The 22,511-nt window shown below is 37.8% G+C and overlaps 1 protein-coding gene across 5 annotated transcripts in view; it reads right to left on the minus strand.

The window, feature by feature from the left end:
• Rbfox1 (RNA-binding Fox protein 1) overlaps positions 1-22,511 on the minus strand; it is a 64,188-nt gene that overhangs the window by 23,901 nt on the left and 17,776 nt on the right. For 4 of the 5 annotated variants that reach the window (XM_028304991.1, XM_028304989.1, XM_028304987.1 and 1 more), the window contains one exon: positions 4,636-4,890. In XM_028304991.1, coding sequence (XP_028160792.1) covers positions 4,636-4,890 — 255 coding nt within the window. Of the gene's footprint in view, positions 1-4,635; positions 4,891-15,739; positions 15,745-22,511 lie in introns of those variants that run through there. The other variant, XM_028304990.1, reaches the window with a different exon arrangement.

Consider the following 22,511-nt stretch of genomic DNA (forward strand, 5'->3'; position numbering starts at 1 on the left):
AGCGTAATGTATTGGAGCGTTTGTGGCGTGTTCGCGGGTGTAAATGGCTGTATTATTTTTGTTATTTATCATTTTGCTATTTTCAAAATAAACATTCAAAGGGATACCTTTGTCAAAGTATTTTCGAGTTTGTTCTATTTAATATTCACTTTCTTTGTTACAAGCGTTTCTTGCTTGGACTTCAAACTTGAAACGTTATAAATTGTAATAATATGTTTGTTATTGTGTTTTCTTCGCGTTTTCATGTCCAATTGTTCAATGTGAATATTTTTTCCAGTAGGTAACAAAAACCGACTCAGTCAAAAGCCTTCTATAGGCCATAAAATCATCGCCGTAAAAATTAATTGTAACCTTTTTACCCCTTCAATCGAATATCAATCGTTAAAATTTCCGACTGCTATTATTCATTTTGTAACTTTCTAAACTTCCATTTACACCTCGGCATTGAACCCTATTGCCCCAGATCACCGGAATATACTCCCGGTAAGGTCACTTAAACAGATTTAATGGGCAAAGTTGCCCAACTACCAATGGAACTCCCAATAAATACACTAATTAAATGAGCCCTCAAGCCAGAGGTAAGCTTGGTGTTGTTTACAAGAGCCCCCGATGCTAACAAACCAAACCAGAAACCTTCAATTCCCCTGCCTAATAAATATTCTAATGACTCGGTATCCAATTCAGTCGAAGCCCGAATCTTTCCGATGGGAACTATACATTAGCATGAACTCGCCGAATTCCGATCTTCCATTCGTCGTGCTAGCGATTTTGCCCCGTATCCCTTTGGGTTTATGTCTTGTCATGATTCAATATGGCCTGTAGGAAGTTTGTCGCGGTTCGTAAGGTTGGACGAACAATTCCTCAAAAGAGCTCACCTCTTTGGAAAGTTTGTTTAATTCCTTTTAATTTATGCGTTACGTCTTTAGTTTGTTCGCTTTGGGTTTGATTGGGAGTTGCGGTTACAATGCAGGTCCGTGCGGAATGGAACAATTGTTTAATTAAGAAATCAATTGTTTTTGTTCGTTTTGTTAGCTGCGCATAATCACCCCTCTTAGAACCGATTCTTGATAAAATACTATTCAAATTTTAGTGTTCAGACCGTTTTTAGGGTTCCGTACCTCAAAAGGAAAAAACGGAACCCTTATAGGATCACTTTGTTGTCCGTCTGTCCGTCCGTCTGTCAAGACCCTTTATCTCAAGAACGCGTGAACGTATNGTCTTTGCGCCGCAGGTAAACATTATCGTTAGAAGTCCAACAATACGAATATCCCAGGGTTTTAGCAACCTCTCTTGCCAAGTAGAAAAGTTTCTTTGATTTGTTCGATAAGTATTCGCTGATATATATAGGTGATTTCGTATGCATTATTCCCATATGATTAGAGTTGAGTTGGTCCTTGGGGTTGTCTTTAATGTAGCGCTTCACCGCGTCTAGCACGTGACTCTTTGTCAAAGTACTTCCAAACTCCGCTATTAAGGTTGCGGAGGTTGCCTCTGCCCTGCTAGGCAAGCGGTGGACATCACGTAAGTTGCATAAATCAAGATCTATATTGATGTTCGATGTCAGCTCTTGTATATATTTGAATAATTGTTCCTTTTTCTCCCCTTTAACTTTGGGGACATTTCGAATTTCTATACAAGTTTTGCGTATATTTTTTTCTAAAGTCTCACACTTCGTGTCCACTGTGTTTATTTGAGCTTCGAGTGCTTTGCGATTTTTTTCTATCTTAGAAACTTCAATCTGTAAGCTATCAATTCTTGTAGAAACAAAATTAATTGATTTCTCTATTTCTGTGTTTGTGCGCTGAATTGTATCGTTCTGTGTTGTAACTTGAGCAAGTTTTTTTTCTATGTTTTCCAACCTTGAGTTTTGACTGTTCATAAAAGTTTCCATCATTGTTTTGAGGTCATGGATTGCGACCACAGGGTTTACTTCCATTTCCTGTTCTTGTGCTTCCCTTTCGTCCTTACTTAACCGACGCCGCTTGTGTTCTCTCTGTGTTATATTACAGGAAACAAGTTCAGGGTTTGAGGCTGTGAGTGAAGTATCGCGGGGCGGTGATCTAAGCATATTAGGCATTTTATTCAATTGCAGTAGTCGGTTTTATTCAGTAAAAATATTGTAGGTTTTGTTCTTTTTAGACTCACTTTGTTCTTAGACTCGAGTATAGCCGCACTAAGACAGGTCACATCACTATGCGACAGTCCGAGATCAGTCATTCAAAGTACCAGGCTAACAGAAAGCAAGTGGAGCCGTGCGCCTACACTTAATAGAAGAGGGGTCAGGTTAAAATGGTGGCAATCGACGCTTTGGTACAAAATCGTTTTCCGTCCAGTATAAGTTGATCCCTCCGTGTTTGTTTTCTCGCTTACTAGCTTGTTGGACTGAGGTGATAAATTTTGTGTTGTCTCGTTTCCGCTTTCGTTCGTGACGGGAGTGTACAAGTAGACAGAAGATTCTCTCACAGATGGTACGTACTTGTTATCAATGCGTTGGTGTGAAACAGCGCCGCTCCCGTTGTGTGCGTGTGTAGTCGGCGATTGATGACTCCTATGAACTTCTGCACTCCTATTTTCGTGTGATAATTTATGACATTGATTAAATCATTTTATTTTTACATTTTAACGCGGTAACCAAAAATACGTGTGCACTCTTTGGCAGTCCGGGGGGAAGGGCTATATTGTTTATAACCCAGACTATAATTTATGACGATCTGTGACAAAATGAATTTCACGCGGGAGAAGCCGCGGGCGAAGCTAGTATTACATACTTTGACAGTAGAGGGTGCAATTTCATGCATTTCCTGACGAAGAAAAAGGACTTTAGGAGTTGTCTATGCGTGCGTTTTATGTTATGCGGTTAGGTCAAAGTGAACGCAGCTCGCATCATGTAAGAAACATTGTCGGTCTCTGTACATTTTGTATTGATGCGATTTGACCATGCGGGCATGATCCAGTGTGACAAATCCTTTAATATTGTTGAAACTTTGTTAAATAAATAAACTGGACTTTTCCCTCCTCGTTCCCACCGCTGCAACTCCTGTGTAGCCAGGATCTACAGCTTGACCGCCAATAACCCGACCAGTGAAGGTCAAGTATGTCCTGGGAAAGTTAAACTGTCATTTGGACCCGCAACGAAATTAATCAGAAGAACATAGGAGGAGTTCGAAGTTAAGGTCAGACTTCCCTCCATTGCAAAGCGGATGACAGGTGACAAACAAAGGTTTTAATAACCTTTAAGAAAAGATAAAAGAAGAGAAAAAGATAAATAAAATGTTTCCTTCCAGGTCACTTCATATCCGAGCATTACATGTTTAAGAAGGGTTTCGAGACGTATTCGTACTACGGACCCCTCAACTGGATCACATTCAACGTGGGGTACCATAACGAGCACCATGACTTCCCCGCTGTACCCGGCAGGAGACTGCCTGAGGTAAGCAGTCTATTATTTTAATTTTAATTCTTTATTATAGGTCTAAAGTCCGGTCGCCGAGCAGATAGAATATCGTACAATGACCCCAAGCTATCCATCCTTATCGCTCGCGCGCGTTGCTGTCGCGACTGTGCGACGGGCGGCCGCAGTGAGTGTGCTGGGGTCATTGTACGAAATTCTTCTGCTCGGCGACCGGACTTTAGCGCTTGACTGAGTCAGTGCCTGAGGCAAGGTGACAGTGGCACGGGATGGGTGACATTGACATATTAGGACGTAATAGAGCATATAGATGACCTATACTGAACCGTCCCAACCCAACCGTTCCTGCGGTGCGCATCCAGGTGCTTCCCGCGACTTTCACCAGGTCGTCAGTCCACCGAGTGGGAGGTCCTATTCTACTCTGCCGGAACCACATGGCTACTGTACAACTTTGCTTACACCCGTATTCACAAACGATGCTTGCTTAAGGCCGGGTAACAGAGAAAATGGCGAAAATGAGGTTTTCATTTTTCATTTTTGAGGTACTAAACAGTAAAATAAAAGGCTAAGATTTTTTTTGGGCATAGTTGAGGATATTTTCTAGGGCTATTAACGGATGGAAACACGATTTGATGAAGTTGACTCGATAGAATAAATTCCCAAAGTTACCTCTATTCGTTTTCTAATTATGGTTTTATTTTTAAAATAAGCGATTTGAGATTCTGAATCTTTTACTAAACTAAAGTTCAGAAATANCCGGGGGGAAGGGACATCTGTCATGAAACATAAAAAATGTGGGTACATCTTCAAATAACATTAATTTAAAATGAATGTGAAATTATGCCAACGGCTCCAAAGCTTGAGTTACCTATGTGCAGATGACAGTTAATATTTTTTAATTTTACGGATCTTTGTCGGCCTTTATTTGTTTTGCTTTATCAACTGTGAAAAGGAAAACAAAATTACGCAGGCCTTTTATACCGAAAAACCAACAACTTTTTTAATAAGATACTTGGGAGGGACGATTTGACCTTCCGAGTGAGGGAAATATTTAATACTACATTTTGCGCTACACAAAACGAGAGTCGTTTTGTAACGTTAGGCACAGGATACATTACTGTGCTAATATCTAATGTTTTTCACTAGATTCACTCGTGACCCTTTATTATTTGCTTAGTTGGTTGGGAGTATTTACAGACTCTTTGAATATTAAAAATGGATCTTACCGAACTAGTATTTTGATCTATTGAATTTGGCTGGTGGGGTTGTGGAGGTGGTTGTGGTGAGAATGCTGCTGGCGGTAAGGGCGCCGGTGGCGGCGGGCCCTCGCTCTTGACGAGCGGAGGCTGCGGGGGCGCCGCGGGCCCGCCGGCCTCCGCCTTCACGCCCGCCAGGTCTCCGTTGGCCGCGAACTGCGCGGCCGCCGCCGCCGCCGCCGCCGCCGCGGGAAACGGGGCCGCCATGCCCGTCCCCACCATGTGCTGAAAATAACATACAACCATACATCAGAACAGATATCACAAACGAAATAATTAAATGTGACAATTAAACAATAGGAATTCAGGACAGGCGCGTCTCAGGGGCGACGACTAGTTTTATGGCTAATTCTGTCGCGATAAATACGTCCGATTATATATTTGACGTTACTGGGCTGCGAATCGAAATATTGACGCGGAGTGCTTGTGCCAAAACACGAACCGTACCGTCTCGCACGATACCTACCGCAATCGCATAGGTTAAGTTGAATATAGTATTTTCAATGGAGTTAGTTTGCCAGCTTAGTTTACTCAGATCTCATGCCAAATAGGGTTTAACTTGAATTACCAAGCATTTTGTGACTGAATCCGTTTCGGAGAATTTCGAATTATTCGTGTATTTGAGAATATAGAAAACCGTTTTTGGATATTTTATTAAAATATACCTACATAACTGTCGTTTATTAAACTCGCACGCTCGATTTTATTTTACGCCCGATATATCCACCGGGAACAAAATTAAAATTGCGAATAAATTCTAACACTCTCCCCCATGGTTCGTTGGCCGGTGTGCCGCATGATTTTGGCAATTTTCACCCTTTCTCGTCTCTAACCCATCATATACTGTACGTATGTATGTAGGTACCCAACACGCCCGAGATATGAATTTCGTACAATTGATACAGTAACAAAAAGTACAGTTAATGTCGCTAGTCATTGAGTGAATTAGACCCGACTAGTGCACAGCGGAGCTCCGGAAACGAGAAAATTAGGAAGTGGTTATTGGTCGCAATTGCGTCAACTACAGCCGTCTGCTTGGCTAGAGAGCGGACGTAATAAAATCTGCTCCATAAAAATATATACCGTACTATTATCACCGAAGGACTACTTACTTATAACCAGCAATAACTTTTCAAATTACCTCTTTATCAATAAATATTTCATATTAAATGAAATATTGTACACAATTGGGCTTTACTCAATAAATGAAGTCAATAGACGAGAAACGGTCAAATACAACTTTCTCAATGGGATCAACAACGGCCAACTCGAGAAATAAAATTGCTTCCCTACAAATTATAACGACTAATCTAACAAGCGAAAACTTTTGCTGTCGCTCCCTCAGGAAATTTGTCTGATTTTAGACTCGCAACTAGAAACACGTTCAATTTCCAGTTTGAGTATTTCATGCAATAAAAGTAAAAATCATACTATTCATAATCAGTGTAATGTAAAACGTGTAAAACACTTTCTATTAATGGGAAAATCTTAAGTTGTTGTATTAATGGGAAATTGTAAATTGTGGATGTCGACATTGTCAACCAGAAATAATATCATCAACTGCAGAACAGAGACAACGATCTTGTTTGTTTACAATAGCTTACCAAGCACTTCTGCACGATAGTGGGATTAGATCGGCCACGGGCGGCCAGCGAGCCCGGGCGGCCAAGATTATGTGCGCGCCCGCCCATTCAGTTTTCACAAGGCGTTAGATTAATCTGCTATAACAACAGCTTTACAAATCGGATGCAATAAACAGTGAATTTAATTACACATAATGATAACAATAACAACCAAATATTAAAAAAAAAACGACGTTTTCATACCAATTGTAAAATAAACCGATGCGGACATTATAAAAAATATTCCGTAAACGCTCTATTGATTTCATAAAATTTATATCATTTGGCGTGTAGAATTTAGCGAATCAATTGCATTAGAACATACCGGTAACACTTAGTATTAATTCGAGATAATAACTTTCACATCGTTGAGTAATTAATGGAAGCCAAAGTGAAAAAAGCTCTTGGCAGATGTTATTAACATGTTTCACTGCATTGTCTGTATCACAAAATAAAATACAAGGCTACTAATATCCAGATTGGAGGAAAATAATAACCTCGTTTAGTAGCAGAGTTCGTTTACAAGCTCAAGTATTAATAAAAACGGAAAAACACAATAAAACATCGAAAATACAGAGTGGAAAAACTACAAAAGAAACATTTTCTCCATAAATAAAATGAATAGAGTTACTTTTGAATAGCACAATTTTACCCTCATTGTGTTGATTTACAATAGGTCTGTTCGCAAAAACGTCATGAGACTCCTTTTGAAGGTGGGTGGGTCGGATACTAATACCGATACAGTCAATAGTGGCGGACGGAGGGTGTCTCAAAGACATTATTAATCACGGGCCGCGGCGAGGCGCGGAGGTGGGCGGCCTTTTTCTTCCCCGATCTCATTGCTCTTGAGTGCTGCTCTTTTTTAAGCTCGCATCTTTCGAATACCAAAGACAACCGGAATACGAAACATTTCCCAAAACAACTCCGTGATCCGCCGTGGCAAACTCTGTGGGCCTAGATTCGAGTAGAATTAATTTTGTGTAATCACCTAATAAGGATGTTTTTTGTAACCTTTTATATGTTCGCAAAAATATAGAGCAATTCACGAAAAAGAGCGATTTGCATAACTTTAATACAAGAAACAAAAATAAACTTGCCGTTCCAAATTTTAGACTGTATAAGATTGGGAATTCATTTATGGGGAAATGTATTAAATTATTTAATAAATTACCACAAACTGTTGTAGAACTACCCATTCATAAATTCAAAGCACATATTAAAAGTACCTTAATGAAAAAGGGCTACTATAAAGTCGATGAATTATTTAAAAGATAAAAATGTTTGGGATGCGTAACTGCCTAGCTCGCATAAATATTTATAACTATGTATTTTGAAAACCTATAAACCTTTGAAAAAGAGGCTGACAATAGTGTCTGAGTTTCTTGCGCTGCTTCTTCTCAGCACTGGCCCATTTATTGTCCTGAAGCAGTGGTAGGGTTAATACTGGGACGTGTAAAAGTGCTTTTTTTAAAGCCTACTTACAGAAATAAATGAGTTTTACTGAGTTTCCTGGGTAAAAAAGGAAGAGTTGTAATTAGTCCGTCAGTTAGCTTATCAAAAACTAATCGACACATATTTTTCGCTTTTTAAATCTAATGAAAATGTAAAGAGATAAAGCGTGCCAAAGTTCAAAAGAAAAGGCCCGTGACGTCAGTGAGTGTGTAAAAGTGCAGCACTTTGTGACGTCGCGCGGAACTTCAACGCACTATAACTTTGTAATTATTTGTTTGATTGACAATTAAAAATATACGTGTATAATATTTTTTTATGTTAAAATTGATGGACTAAAAAAATTTTTTTAGGAAACTAGCCTATTGTTCCAAGGCTGGGATGATTGTACATAAGAAATACGATTCCGTGTTTCAAAGGACACATCAAACCACGTCAGTCCTTAATATGGATAGCGCAAATACGATAAAGAATGTCCACCCACCTCCTACAGCGGCCCATAAAGTTTGACGCCAGGACTGCGGTTACAGCAGTCAGCACACACGATAGAAGACGCACGACATTGTCAAGTTAGCATTAATCAACATAAAACATGCCGTGAAATTCATCTAAGTATCTACCTACATTATAATTTAAAACAACGAGCAGAAATCTCCAAAATGTTTATTCACGATTTCTATTACCTAAACATCAGCCATTATCTACGAAAAATATTAATGATACTTTAATGGTTTGGCAGCCAAAAGAATTCCAGCGAATTTTTGTGAAAGAAAAACGGTTGAAAATTGACAGATGTCAGTCAGGTTTTGTAGCGATAGGACTACAAAGAGCGCCTTGAAAAACATTACTACGAAAATGGTTTATTAAGGCGCCAGCTTTTATGGCATTTTTGCACAAAGTACAATCATTAACAGAAATATTAAGCAAATGATTTATTTCATGACTCGTATTCAATATTTTTAATAAGAAGTTTATGTTCCGTAATAAAGTGCACGTGGGAATATAATTGTCAATGAAACGGCTATTACGTTGGATTATTGGAGAAAATGTAATAATTTGGGAAATATTAAAGAAGCGTAAAAGCGGTTCTGTTCTACTGCCAAGATAACGATACCTACTTACAAGATTATTAAACTCCCTCGCGCTAGCAATAGCGGCACTTAGATGGTTATATTTTAATATAAAGAGAAGAAAATGAGGAACAAAGGGATGAGGGGTATATTTAGAAAGAAAAGAAAGCCATTGTACACAGGTGCTTGTGGCGACAGTCACACGACGGAGTGTAGCGTCTCGCTACGAACAAACTAAGAACACTCGGCTTTTGAGTTTTAATTGTCCAACCACAGATGGTCCAGGCCTAGCGATGATTTAGTACGTACATGTGTCGACTTGCCACAGCACCCTTCACATCTCGCTGCTATTTATGGTAACAGCTACAATGGTGTGACTCACTCTTTAACAGCGCGTAACGAGGGATTGTAAGTGCTAGCGGCATTTAGGCTACCCAAAATACTTTCATTTGTTTTGTTTTAGATTAACAATAAAGCACGTCAAACTTACAAAGGATTACTTCTTCTGTCTACTACTGATTGATTGCTGGACTACATATTAAGTCCAGCTCCTTTCAACAGCTATTCAATTTCCTCATAAAATTATAATGAGCGTTTTGTCATTTTCAGTTAATTTTAGATATTTGTTTATAGTTTAAGCATGATTGATCACAAAGACTGGCTTTATTTTTAGAATTTCTAAAAAATTTACTTAAAGGGAATAAAATGTAAACTCTTAAAACACGGAAACACATGGCAGCTGTAGGCTTCGATTAAGTAGTAAGGAGCTGTAGAGAAAAGTAAACGATGACCATTACACATGTGGCGCACCACAGCCCGGTCATATCCGGCGGTCGCGTAAACAGACTTTTTATAGAGCGCGCCTGTGATTCGTCTCGCGCCCGCCGCAATTCTGTTTAGGTAGTCTCTTTTGCCTAAGCTATGAACGCCGTCAACAATATACACACACACAGCTCAGTGTTCAACGTAAACTATTTGATCTTACAGCGCGATCAGCCTTTACTGCATATAGAATCAACCTAACACGCTAACTGTTTTGATCACGCTTTAAAACAGTTTACATTTTGAATAGAAAAAGGAACTATATTAGCTAGCGAATGTGCTCAATCCATCTGCAGAACAGATTAACTTTGGAACTTTCAATGCTTAATATTTGCAACTTTTTCATTACTTTTCAAAATTGAAGATAATCAACAGAAAGAGAAGAGTTATCTAAAACAATTTGTCTCAAACTCCTGGGTGAAGGAATAACAGCATCATGTTCCAAACTAAACGGGTTATTTCCTCAGGTTTCGTAGAGCGGGCGCGACTTACGAATACGAGTGAGGATATGAATTTGCGATGAGCCGTTTCATGGTGCGGCGAACTGTGAACAAAATTGTGCGATCTCCAATATCAGAACCAATTCCATATTCACTAATAACGTTCGGAAATTGGAATTGACTTAATTATGTTTTCCACTATTGCACCATGTTATTAAATTGGATTGGAAAATGTTTCTCACTTGGATTGTGATAGTAATATGACGTAATATGAAACACACCGACATTCAATGGCATTCACTGGCCGACTCACAATTAGGTAATTATATCAAGAACAATTAAATGTAATTGAACGCGAGAGGAGCAATAATGCTGCGGGTACGTCGCAGCACTGGGGACCGAGATGCGTCACTGGTCCGTTTGTAATGGACATCTGCCATCGAAAAATAGCTCATTCTGTATTCTTGTCCCTTATTTGGCATAATCGTGTCTGGAAACGATTCAATTGTAGCGTGGCGTGATCGAACAAGTAATTTTCAAACACTGCTTTGCGCTCTATATTCAATTCAAAGCTTCATAATCTGCCATTTGAAAGAACGATTCAGTAAAATTTTACTTTACGTAAATAGTTTCGTGAATAATCTTTACGTGGTAGCTTATATCGTAAACTCATAAGGTTCAAATGAAATTGAAAAGCTTATGAAAACTTAAGAAGTCGTGTTCGTTTTTATTTAGTTAATAAATTAGAAACAATGTCACATGGCGAAATAGAAACTGGGTGGTCAGACTTTTTCATTAGCTCGTTCTTATTACACGACAGAGGAACAGTCGAAATACACCCGCTTAATGAGAAAAGTTGAAGAATGAGCCAAACACACCTTGAACTTAGACACTTTGCGAACAAACTGGGAAAATATGTAACTTGAACGTGGTTGTGATATGGGTGCGTCAATATTGATCCGATTCAAATCAGGATATTAGGATATCTTTATCAAACCAGCCTTATTCATACGTATATTAAGTTTTCATAACTGTATAGAAACAGGCTGATTTATGGCTGATACAAGACAACATTCAGGCACACTTCTGTAGACTGTGATGATATGGTTTTACGAGCGGCGTGTTGCGAAAGAGTCAGCGAGTTCAACAAACCTCTATATTTAGCAATGTACAGAGTACCTACCAGAGCACTGGAAACCAGTGACGAATGTTTTCAGCATTGCTCAGCAATGAATAAGAACAAAACAAGAAAGTGATTGCCTGCTGTTGTTAACCGTCTACGATCGAAGCGAAATAACACCTATTGCATGTGTTAATTTTAACATTGACATTCAAATTGTTATTGTGTTTCCAAGCCTAATAGAAAATCAGTTCTCAATGTTGTCACGATTGATATAACCTACCTTTTCAAATATGTAAAGTTATTTTCAAAAATCAAATGCGGATAAGTCAATGTAGATATAGGATACGTAACAGAATAATGTTTCACGATTCCATTAGGCGTCACAAAGAACCTCGCGTACATTATGCCATGACTGCAGTCGTTTGAAATTCATCTGCGGGAAGTGTAAATGGGGATTGCTTTGTACGTTTCACGCGCGTCACCGCTCGTGATCGCACAAGCCACAAAACGGGGTTCGGGGACTAAGTAGAGCAATGTTCGGATTTTCACCGATATCTGTGATAAAGAGGTTCCGAACGGTCCGTCTCTAAACGCATGGATTAATGACGTGGGCTTCAACGGAGCGTGTAGGTGCACAGCTCCCTCGCCCGTGGTCCCTCCCAGGGCCCCGCGCCCGCTCTACTTCTCCCCCCCCGCTGAACAGAAGCTGGCTCTTGTAAACAAACACTCCGCGTTTAAGGAGAGATAGTAAAATTACACCCCGTCCGGACCCAATCCCGATCTGATAACATTTGTTGCCGTTATCTATTTCAAATTTTATAAGTTCAAAAGCCAAAAGGTTATTTTAATTAAAGTTGAAAATGGTTTAGTTATCGTTAAATTCGTTCATTCTTTTGGTGGATGGATCTGATGGATGATAAGTACCTGCGTCTGAATTATTTTTCTTTCTACGTTCCATTTTGGTACAGCCATTTGTAACTGAAAATCAACGAAAAAGTTCATTTTCAAATTTTAGCTTGCAGGGGAAATTATGGAATGAAACATCTTGACCCACTTCTTGAATGACATCTTCTTGACCTTATTTAGTATTAAATACATATAAAAAGAAATTTCTAAGTTAATCCAACGGGAAGGAATTACTGCAATTAATATTAGTAACGCCTTTTACTGAGTACATACTAGTATGTAGCGAAATTCCACTTTGCAAAAATTCTATAAGGTTATTCCAGCTTCTGACCTGACATTACCTACTCAAATACATACATTCATCCAGCAGGCACAAGAGTAGAGGTAATAATGCTGTCAAATTTTGATATACGAGTATACAAGTACCTATGTAACGTACATAATAAAGATTACCGTGTTTTGATGCTCGAGTAAAAACGATGACAGAAGATGGTAATATCAGCTAAAACGAACGGAGAACAGAGATATCAAATCAATTTACATAAAATGTCGACTCAACAAAACTCCCTTTTATAATAATGGAATATAAATCAATTAGCTTAATATCCCCTATGGAATCGGTCGTCATCCGCGTGGAGGATTAACGTCGCTCCCGCTTCTTGCGTATTCGAGCACGGACGGGATTTTGTTTCAGGGAATTTCTTCTAGTGAATATTATCCCATCAAAAACAATACTTGTCAAAAAAACCAAGTCTCGCAACTCAGTTGTTCTACGGTAAAAAGTTGTGAGATCCATGTAATACCAAGTCCAGGCCAGGAAATCTTTAACGTTTTACATAAATTATTGACTTGGCCATCGCACTAAATAATTTAATTTACACGTGTTTTCATGCGATGGCCAAGTCAATATATTTATGTAAAACGTTAAAGATTTCCTGGCCTGGACTTGGTATTACATGGATCTCACAACTTTTTACCGTAGAACAACTGAGTTGCGAGACTTGGTTTTTTTGACAAGTATTGTTTTTGATGGGATCTCATTTCTTTTTGTATTTTGTAGACAGCAGTTATGTATCTAGAAAACTGGACCGAAATTGAAAAATTTTACTCGACTTGGCGGTTGCACTACCGTGCCCCCAAATATTTTAGTTTTTCCTTGATTCATACACCAAACACTACTTATATTCCAAATTTGAAGCTTCTAGGTCTGCTAGAAGTGCCTTAGAGTTTTGATGATCGGTGAGTCAGTGAGTCAGTGAGTCAGTGAGTGACAAAATTAAGTAACTTTGACCCGTTATAATTCTTAAACTACTGGTTCAAATTGAATGAAATTTTAAATATACCGTGTCTTTACAATGCCTGCATAGCTAATGAAAATTCAGCCTTCTAGTTTTATCCACAACGAAGTTACAGGCGGTCGAAAATGGCCTGAATTGCTTCGAGAAAAGGATGGTACGGCCGTGCCGCTTTTTTGCTCGACTTGGTGGGGGCACTGCCGTGCCCCCAGATTTTGCGTATAAATATTCAACAGTTTGCAGCAGCGCAGCGCTACGTGACCGGGAGAGTATTTACAGTGCTTAGCGAAACGCGAAGCCTCCGCGCCCAGCCGGGCTCCCGCCCGCCGCGGCCGCCCGCGCTGCCGATTACATGCATATGGATAATCTGCCACTTACTAACGTAATATTTGTCTTTTAAAATTATGACACGGATTCTACAGCGTCATATCAAGCAGCCACTGGGATGAGACTCGTCATATTAAAAATATTTGCATATTACGTAAACGATACTACGAATAAAACACAGCCGTGAATTAATATTAATTAAGCTATATCAGTCTGATGCTTAGTTAGACCCAGTAGTTTAATACACATGTTACCACTAATAGTCGACGATATAATAGAGTAAAAGTGATTAACACGAAATTGTAGATACATAAATACCTTGCTGCAAAAACTGATTCTCCGTGAAACGGTTTTTTCGCTAAACTTGCTTTACTTTGCAGTAATTATGTTTTTGCTATCGCATTTCTAATACGCGATGATAATGAGTATCGTTCGAATAATTGTTTATTATTCATAAGATGCCAATATAGTACAATGACAGAAACTGATTTCCGCATACTGTTCTTGCAGTAACTCAAGATTATGGAATGTAGGCTGTAAATACAGAAGGCAATTTGGGACGATGTAGTGCACAGGGCGCGCGGTCATGCCGCCGACGACAATACGCTTGGGTAATGATCGGTCGTAAATAGTCCACTTCCGGACGCTGGGGCCCTGTTAGCCTCTTATTCACTCAGTGTGAAGCTAATATTCACATGGACGCCCCACGCCATTATCTGCTTGCACTCAATCGCACATCGTTTCAGAGAGGTTGATGACATGCCTTACTTCTATTCTAGGTGTCAAGTCAATCGATGTGGAAGTGTTTTTTTAACTGAAACGGCAACCTTGACCACACTTTGTGTCTACATATCCGTTACGTTATTCGTCGGCGTTCAACCGTGCGTATGCGTATAAGCTATTGATGCTTGCCGAGTTGAGCCCAATAACCGCACCTCTTTTCGTATTATTACGTTGTTGTAGCAGCCGTTACATGTATTGGATCAAATTGCAAGAGCCGACCGCGTCGGTTGATGGAAAGGGAATCTCCCAAAACTCCATTAATAATTCGCGCCTATCGTCTGCCTACATCACGCCGCCGAGCCGCTCAACGAATTACGAATCGATAAATATTTGATTATATTTTACGGGAAAAAAAGAACATTGCCTGATGATGTTTCATTTAATTTAGAAACGAGTTTCCGAAAAAATACCTTGTTACAATTCTTTGAAGTTACAGTATAGATCTTTCTAATCTCATAAATGTTGAAATTAATTACAGAATTACTATACATTTTAGTCATTTTACTAACCTGTCTTAGAACTTTATTTTCTAATCAATTCAAATAAAATTTGCGTTCGTCAAAACATATACAGACGGTATAAAACCTAAAATCTATTGAACATTTAAGTTTGTTTCACTAGTAAGTCAATATTGTAGTTTCGTACCCAATTACTAAGCTAGTGCTTATATTTATTAAGTTTTAGTTTACACAATTTTGCCACTGGAAATATAATTTTATCTTTATAATAAAGAAAAGAGTTTACACACTGGAAACTCGTAGTATATTGTGTTAACATTGGTATCATATTGGTTTGGTATCCTCAAATTGGGATGATATTAGCGTCAAATTACCTCATTTATCGGGGTGCTGATTAAGCATTTTGTGCAGTGATTGAGTGGTATTGCATTGACCGAATGTTCGGTGCTGCCGTTCACAGAAGCAGTTCGTTAGCAAGTTATGCATGCAAATCGCGACCGTGTATGCTGACTGCGCCGGCTTGTTGTGCCACTCGTGACATAATTTATCAGCTAATAACGACGGTGCAAGCAACAAATGTGGACACTATTTAGGGTTTTCCTTGAGTTCTAAAAAAAATTTTAAATTTTAAAACTGTTTATATTGCTGAACAGCTATAACTTAAAATAGCACTCGTGCATCAGTTTTCGGATAATACTCATTCATAACAAAGATATTAACTAAATATTTTCACTAGTGTAGCTACAGGATAACTTGCTCTCGAAGACGAACTTATTTACAGGATAATAAACTGAATTCGCGTCTTAGCAAATGCGGTCATCCAGCGCGGAATATACCTAAGACGTGAGCTGATGATGGAGGACCGATTATTAAAATTGGTTCTACTAAAGTGAACTTTTATTTAAGGCCTACGATTGAATCGTGCAGAAGTACTGCCAGTATATTTTATTAACATCTAGATAAACTCTGCATCAGCTCTTTTAATATTGTTTTCGAAAATGGATCTGCTTAAACCGCAAATTTAAATTACACATTATAAGGGTGGGAAACAATGTAATATTGGACAAGTAAGAAAACGCTGCATTGGCAGGTAAACCAAAATGTTGGTTGGCTAACTAAGCCAATAGGCTCGCCACCTGAGGTTTCAAACATCATTTAAATGTAATTAATAAGGGAAAGGGCCTTTATACCTGACCGTTTTCAGAGCCTTTGTAGCGATCAATTAAAGAGGAAATTAATTCCACCCCCTGTAGAATAATTTTCAAATGTAACTTTTAAATAAAAAGGTATCGAAAAGTCTAAAGGACACTTTTTTCTTAATAGGTTTATCCAGAAATACATAATTGACATTTAAATTATTTTATCTGTCTGTAATCATGACATAAACTATAGAAAACGTTCATAAAATATTCAGAGGCGTGTGAACATACATGCTTAATGGTCAAGTCCAGTTTCATAATAAATGTTACAAGTTGGTAGATATTAGAAGTGTTCAAGCCACTGTCAATCATCCACACTGAAAGGAAAAAATTCCTTAAATGTAATACAGAACAGAGAAAACGAAACGAGTAAACCATGTATTGAGAAAGAGATTAGCAGAAACGTTGTTAGCCGTAAATTCTTTCTAAACGAACTCTAGCATAAAATTACGACTGCTCAGTCGCCGCTGAAACTTTAATTCGTTCGAAAGTGATTAATGGGGATTGTGAGCGATTAATTAGTGAAGCGGCGGGCGCGGGCTAAGTCAGGATAAAAGCTGCAAGCAAAGTGCACGACATGACATTGGTGGTATCCAGATATTCAAATCACTTTTCTTGTTGAGTAAGATTTAATAATTATTATTTCTATTTTCAACTAAATAACCAATTATAATAACGTGTACATAATATTAATATTTAAATAGATATGAGAAGTAACTAGTTTTTAATATTTGAAATACACACGGCAACGGGTCGAACGGGCGATTAAATATTAGAGGAGCGTCTCAACTCAAACCTATTGATAAATATGTGATAAGAGACGTATTTATCATAGTTTGCTGATAAGGGTTGGCATATACCCGTGGTAGCTACAACTAGCTTACTAGCTAGACTAGGCATCATTATGTCGCCACTAGTTCAGAGTAAATAAAATACTACGGGGCTCTACCACGCGCTGCATCGCGTTGCAGCCAATCTCTTTGAAACTGCACAGAGGTGTACCCTATTTTACGGATCGCTGGGCCCGTTAATTAACCCTTGTATTTTTCAATCCCGACCTATATGGGTTACTAGGAAAATGCAATTTTTTATACGAACGGTAGAGAATTGGAAATGTAATTAGCATTATACTTTTCGCTTCATGGATAGTTGGATGATACTCCAGGGGATGAATTAAGTATATTTTAAATATTTTCTATTTCAATCTGATCCTCTAGGGCTAGGTTATTCGAACGGAACATGATTAATCAGACAGGAATTAAAAATACTAAATACAAACTTGCAGTGTAAATAAATTAAATTTTACAGGGAAGAAAAAAACTATAGATTATGTACCTATGTACTTTAATTTATGTTTGTTGTTTAGGAAGCAGACTACGATTACAGTTTGCTTGTAAGTAGGTACATTGAAATATTGCAATTTCAACTAACTTGTATTTTACGTTAACTTCCTAAACAAAAAATAAAATTAATAGTTTTTTTAGCGTGTAAAACTTAATTAGTAGTTAGTTAACAAGTTTACACTATAGGTGACGATTTGTTTTTGTTATTATTGTTATTGGATGTTATTTGAACTGACGTTATTTAATATTTATTTGTGAATAAATGAATAATTTATTGATGAGCTTGTCTTGGTGTATTTATTTATGATGACTGTTTTTAAGGTAAACTGCACGTGTAATTAAAGCAACGCCATTTTATATTACCTTGCCTCTGTCAATAAAAATCAAGAATTTTGCTTCTACCGATAGCAGCCGCAGGTAAGACAGACAAAATGCAGGTATGCATTTAGCTCTATATATTCACATTTTAAATCATTTATGAGATAATCCTACAACAAAATAAATAAATAGGTATTGCAAATGTTTGTGTCTTGGTAATGTTAATCACTGCTCCATTAATACACAAGTGTGTCTATAGTAATTTACGTAAATAGAGGGGAATTTCACTGGCTGGTAAGTAGACATCGGAAGCGAACAGTCACGCAACTGGTATGGAAAGTATCTTTGCTTTCAGGGTTCCGTATATTAATATTCATAGCAAGCCAAAAAATTGAAATCAAATATTCATGGGGTCACCAGAAAATAAGTAGTTTTATTAAAAAGCTTTGAGATAAATTATTTTTTTCACATTAATCACAAAAAAAATGTTTCAGAGTTCAGTTTACACTCTAGTAAGTCAATTGAAATTTAAATATTTCCAAGAAAGTAGTCAACAAGATTGACATCGGGACATAAAGCCACATTGTGTTTTTATGCAATCAATGCTATAGAGAGAATAATAGAGGATAGAGAGCAAAATTGTTTTGTCAGGTATGTTGCTGTCGATAGTACGTTTCGTTCCACAGCGAATTACGACCCTCATCAATGAGGGACACGGCTGAAAAAATAACGCTCCAGTTTTATTTTCCGTTCGGATTTACTCACTGAAACCCAAATATGAAATGTTTAATGTCCACAGAACTGGATCTCTGGTAAACTTCCGAAAGTATTTTTACTTTCAACACAAAGGTATTTCAGTGAAGTAGATAAATCCAACGTCAAATAGGGGTTCAATTGCACACGGTGTCAGTGGGTCGGTGCAAGCAAACGTTCCGAGAAAAAGACTCGAGCCGCAGGGGACCGGTTCTGTCAGCACAATAGTAGGTGAGTAGTAAACAGTTTAAGCTTTCTTCATTTCCACTCACAGTCTGGCTGTTTACACGAGGTAGAAAGTCTAAAATAAAGCTGTAGCTAGTAACTTGTTATTGAGTTGGAAATTCATTGCTGAGATTAAAAATAAGAAGCAGCCGCCTGATGCTAACGCGCAGATGCCTGAACTAAGTGTTTACGAGAACATAACAAGAAGTGTATTTGGGTTGATAAATTGTAAGATTTCGACATGGGCGTACGTCGGCCGGTGTCCGATGCGGAGTAATCCTGGCCGACAGGCGCGGGCCGGCCCTGAAACCATCACCTACGGGAAATATTGATCTTATTTGAGCTTGATTAACTCAGACGTTGTCGGCGTGCTAATAATATCCCACCTCTGGCACTCGTCCAGCCGAGGCCTTAATGGTACTTCGATGCACGACAACTCTCAAAGGTGACACACTTGGTTTTGATACCGATTGATAACAATAAAAGGAGCATCAAAAGAACTGAAAAACATTGCGTCAAACACTATATTATACTGTTTTCGTAAAACATTCTTTCACGCATGACAGCCAATTGTTTCACCAACCAATAAAAATACTAAATTATTTGATCAATATCAAATTAAAATGAGCACCACGCCACAAAATATAACAGAAGACAAACTCCATACTAAACGCGCTCGAGCCACGCACACATAGACAGACACCGCTCGAGCAAGACTGTCTTGGACGAATGCGAGCGCGACGTGGCGCGACAGACAGACGTTCGCCACACGTTCCCTGTGGTTCGCTTGAGTCACGCGCCGGTCAACCGCCTGTGATATTATTTTGTTTTGCGCAATTGACGAAAATGAGTGAACAGAAAAAGTCGTATTTTAATTGTTCGGTATTTGGTTGCTTAAACTCATCATTGAATGCCGAATTTTCATTTTTTAAATTACCAGTTGATTCGGGGAGGTAAGTAAGTTATTTATTTGAATTTCAATTGAAATTGAAAGCCAACTCAATTATTAGGAATATCGAATTGTTTAGAGAGGTTTTAGGAATTATTAGATAACTAGCTTTTGCCCGCGGCTTCACCCGCGTGAAATTTAGTTTGTCACAGATCGTCATAAATTATAGCCTATATATTATTCAGGGTTATAAACAATAATACTGTAAAGTTACATCAAAATCCGTTCAGTAGTGATCGCGTGAAAGAGCAACAAACATCCAGACATCCAAACTTTCGCATTTATAATATTAGTTGGATAATAGTGTCAACCACTCAACTAAATACTACTTCCTTCTCTTGTATTTGTTTGCAAACTATTACTATAATAACGTACTAAATATAAATAAGTATACGTGGATATCTGTTATTGTCTTTCTTGCATAGTATTAAGAGTTACATTTTTCTATCATAACGAAATAAACGCAACACATGACAAGACAACCCTAGCGCGACGGCCGAGCGTGCGAGCGAGAGAGGTATGCAAAGCGAGGTACATACATGAGTTTACCTTCTGTTATATTTTGTGACCACGCGGAGCGGCGCAGCCATAAGAGACTGTGTACACTTACAGCATCGCACGGAACGCGAACCCATTTCAAACGTAAATCCCATCGCATTAGGCTCTACCGTTGTAAAGCTATCTTTACGGAAAATAAAGTATGAAAGGAATAACTTGCGTAATAATCTCAGGGTTTTATGATTACAATTAAATAAGCGGCAAATTACTTATTTCCGTATAAAGGGCATCCTTTTTAGGAGATAATTATGGTAATTTTATTGCCGACGCACCGCAAGTCTTGAAAATGTTAGATACATCGTAGTAGGTATTTTTTTATAAAAACTAGGACATAAAAAATACTTTTAGTCTTTGGCAAAGCAAAATGAGACACTTGTGTTCATTAAGTTTAGGCCTACTAGATTTGAAATTACATTAAAACTTTTTACTAGACGGTCTGAAAGAGATGATTTTAGAAGAATGATATCACAGATAATATTATGAATTTATGATGGAACTTTCAGATACTTTCTCACTAGCCTACATGGAACAATTTTAATTATCGTCCTAAATAAACATTTAAACATCTGATGATACGAATTCACAGAAAACTTATGAAAACTCGAGTGTATCATAGTTGTGCTCGTATCTACAATACCACATAAAATAAAGTTGATAATATTTAGCATCTGGAATAACTATATCATTATGCAGAAATATCTAAGATTTAAGACGATATAAGATGTCTTAAATCCATCCCACTTTTTTAGCTGAAAGACGAACAAAGAGAATACTAAAATAATTATTCAAAGCGCCCAACCACGTTTTCCGCAATTCCAAACGGGTAAAAATAAGCAAAACCGAGCGATTGCGATCACATCGCATCGCAATGTCCCGGATAAGTTTTTTATTGTGGCCCCTTAGAATGAAATTTCTTTTGAAACATCGTTAACAATACCACGTACTTGAAATTGAAATAAAAGTATAGGGGTTGTTATAACAACGAATAAAAGAGTATCGTATATGACTGCCATTAAAAAAAGTAATATTTTTGGATGTGTCCGGTAGAAAAAATTACATGCTATCAATATTCTACAAGAGCGTGAGACATCATGGTTAAAGCACATTGTTTGAAAACAATTCATCAGTCAGCACTTTATGTAACAGAGTAAAGGGTACAGATTCGCTTGAAAAGTAAGTTCGATAAAAATTTGATAACTTAGAACGCAAAGCACGCGCCTCGCACTAGTCAAGCCAGGCGTCAATGCCATGGGTTGCCACAAGAACGCCCGAACACAGCGCATTCTGGAAGTTACCTACTTAAATGTAAGTAAAATCTCTCGAATATAAGAGATTCTACCATCTACTTAATTTTTACCACAGTGAAATGATAGAGAAGAAAACATACAATAGGTTGGTTCAGATAATAACCAAACAATAGCGCCAGACGATTGCTATAACATGCCAACTACATACTAGAGAATGTAATTAATTAAATTATAATTATCTATGTAGTAGTTGTACACAACGTTTATTAAGATCAAAGCATTCCATACTGTCACAATTATGCCAGTGTCTGTCTAGCCTACATCAATGCCATGCTCCGTTGGAAGCGTTTAATTTTACATGGGTTATGATGATATTGTCGTGAGAACATGCGTGTAATTAGAAAATGATGTCGATATCTCTACTTGCAATTCGAAATTCTGATTTCGATATAAAAGTGTATCGACTGAGTCCCGTGATTTATACTCGCGATGATTGTCTCCATTGTTATGAAGACACGTATTTCAGTAATTAGTCGGCGACTCAAAATTCGTACTTCTGAGCCTTCGTTAACGATATCTCGTTTGACCAATTTATAAGTATTTTGATAAAATGAGAGTTCATCTTATTATAATTTCATACTACAGTTAAATGATAGTATCTACCTTTATAGAAGCAAAATAAAATACGAATAATGTCTAGGGTGTTGCAAATAAACAAGAAAGATTTCGAAGTAAGATACGTGTGTAATGAGTACCTATGCATGTTTTTCTATATTAATCTTAAGGCCAGAAAATGCATTGTGCAATTAAACTAAATAATTGTTAAATAAAAACACGCTTAAGAAGTCCAGACACCTAGAAACAATACGAGTAAAAATATACTTTTCAACCGACTTCAAAAAAAGGAGGAGGTTCTCAATTCGAACCGTATGTTTTTAATGCAAATTCTTTTATTACTT

This window comes from Ostrinia furnacalis, unplaced genomic scaffold (assembly GCF_004193835.3).
Source record: "Ostrinia furnacalis isolate ACB-3 unplaced genomic scaffold, ASM419383v2 OfSCF1632, whole genome shotgun sequence".
NCBI classification, from domain to species: Eukaryota; Metazoa; Arthropoda; class Insecta; order Lepidoptera; family Crambidae; genus Ostrinia; species Ostrinia furnacalis.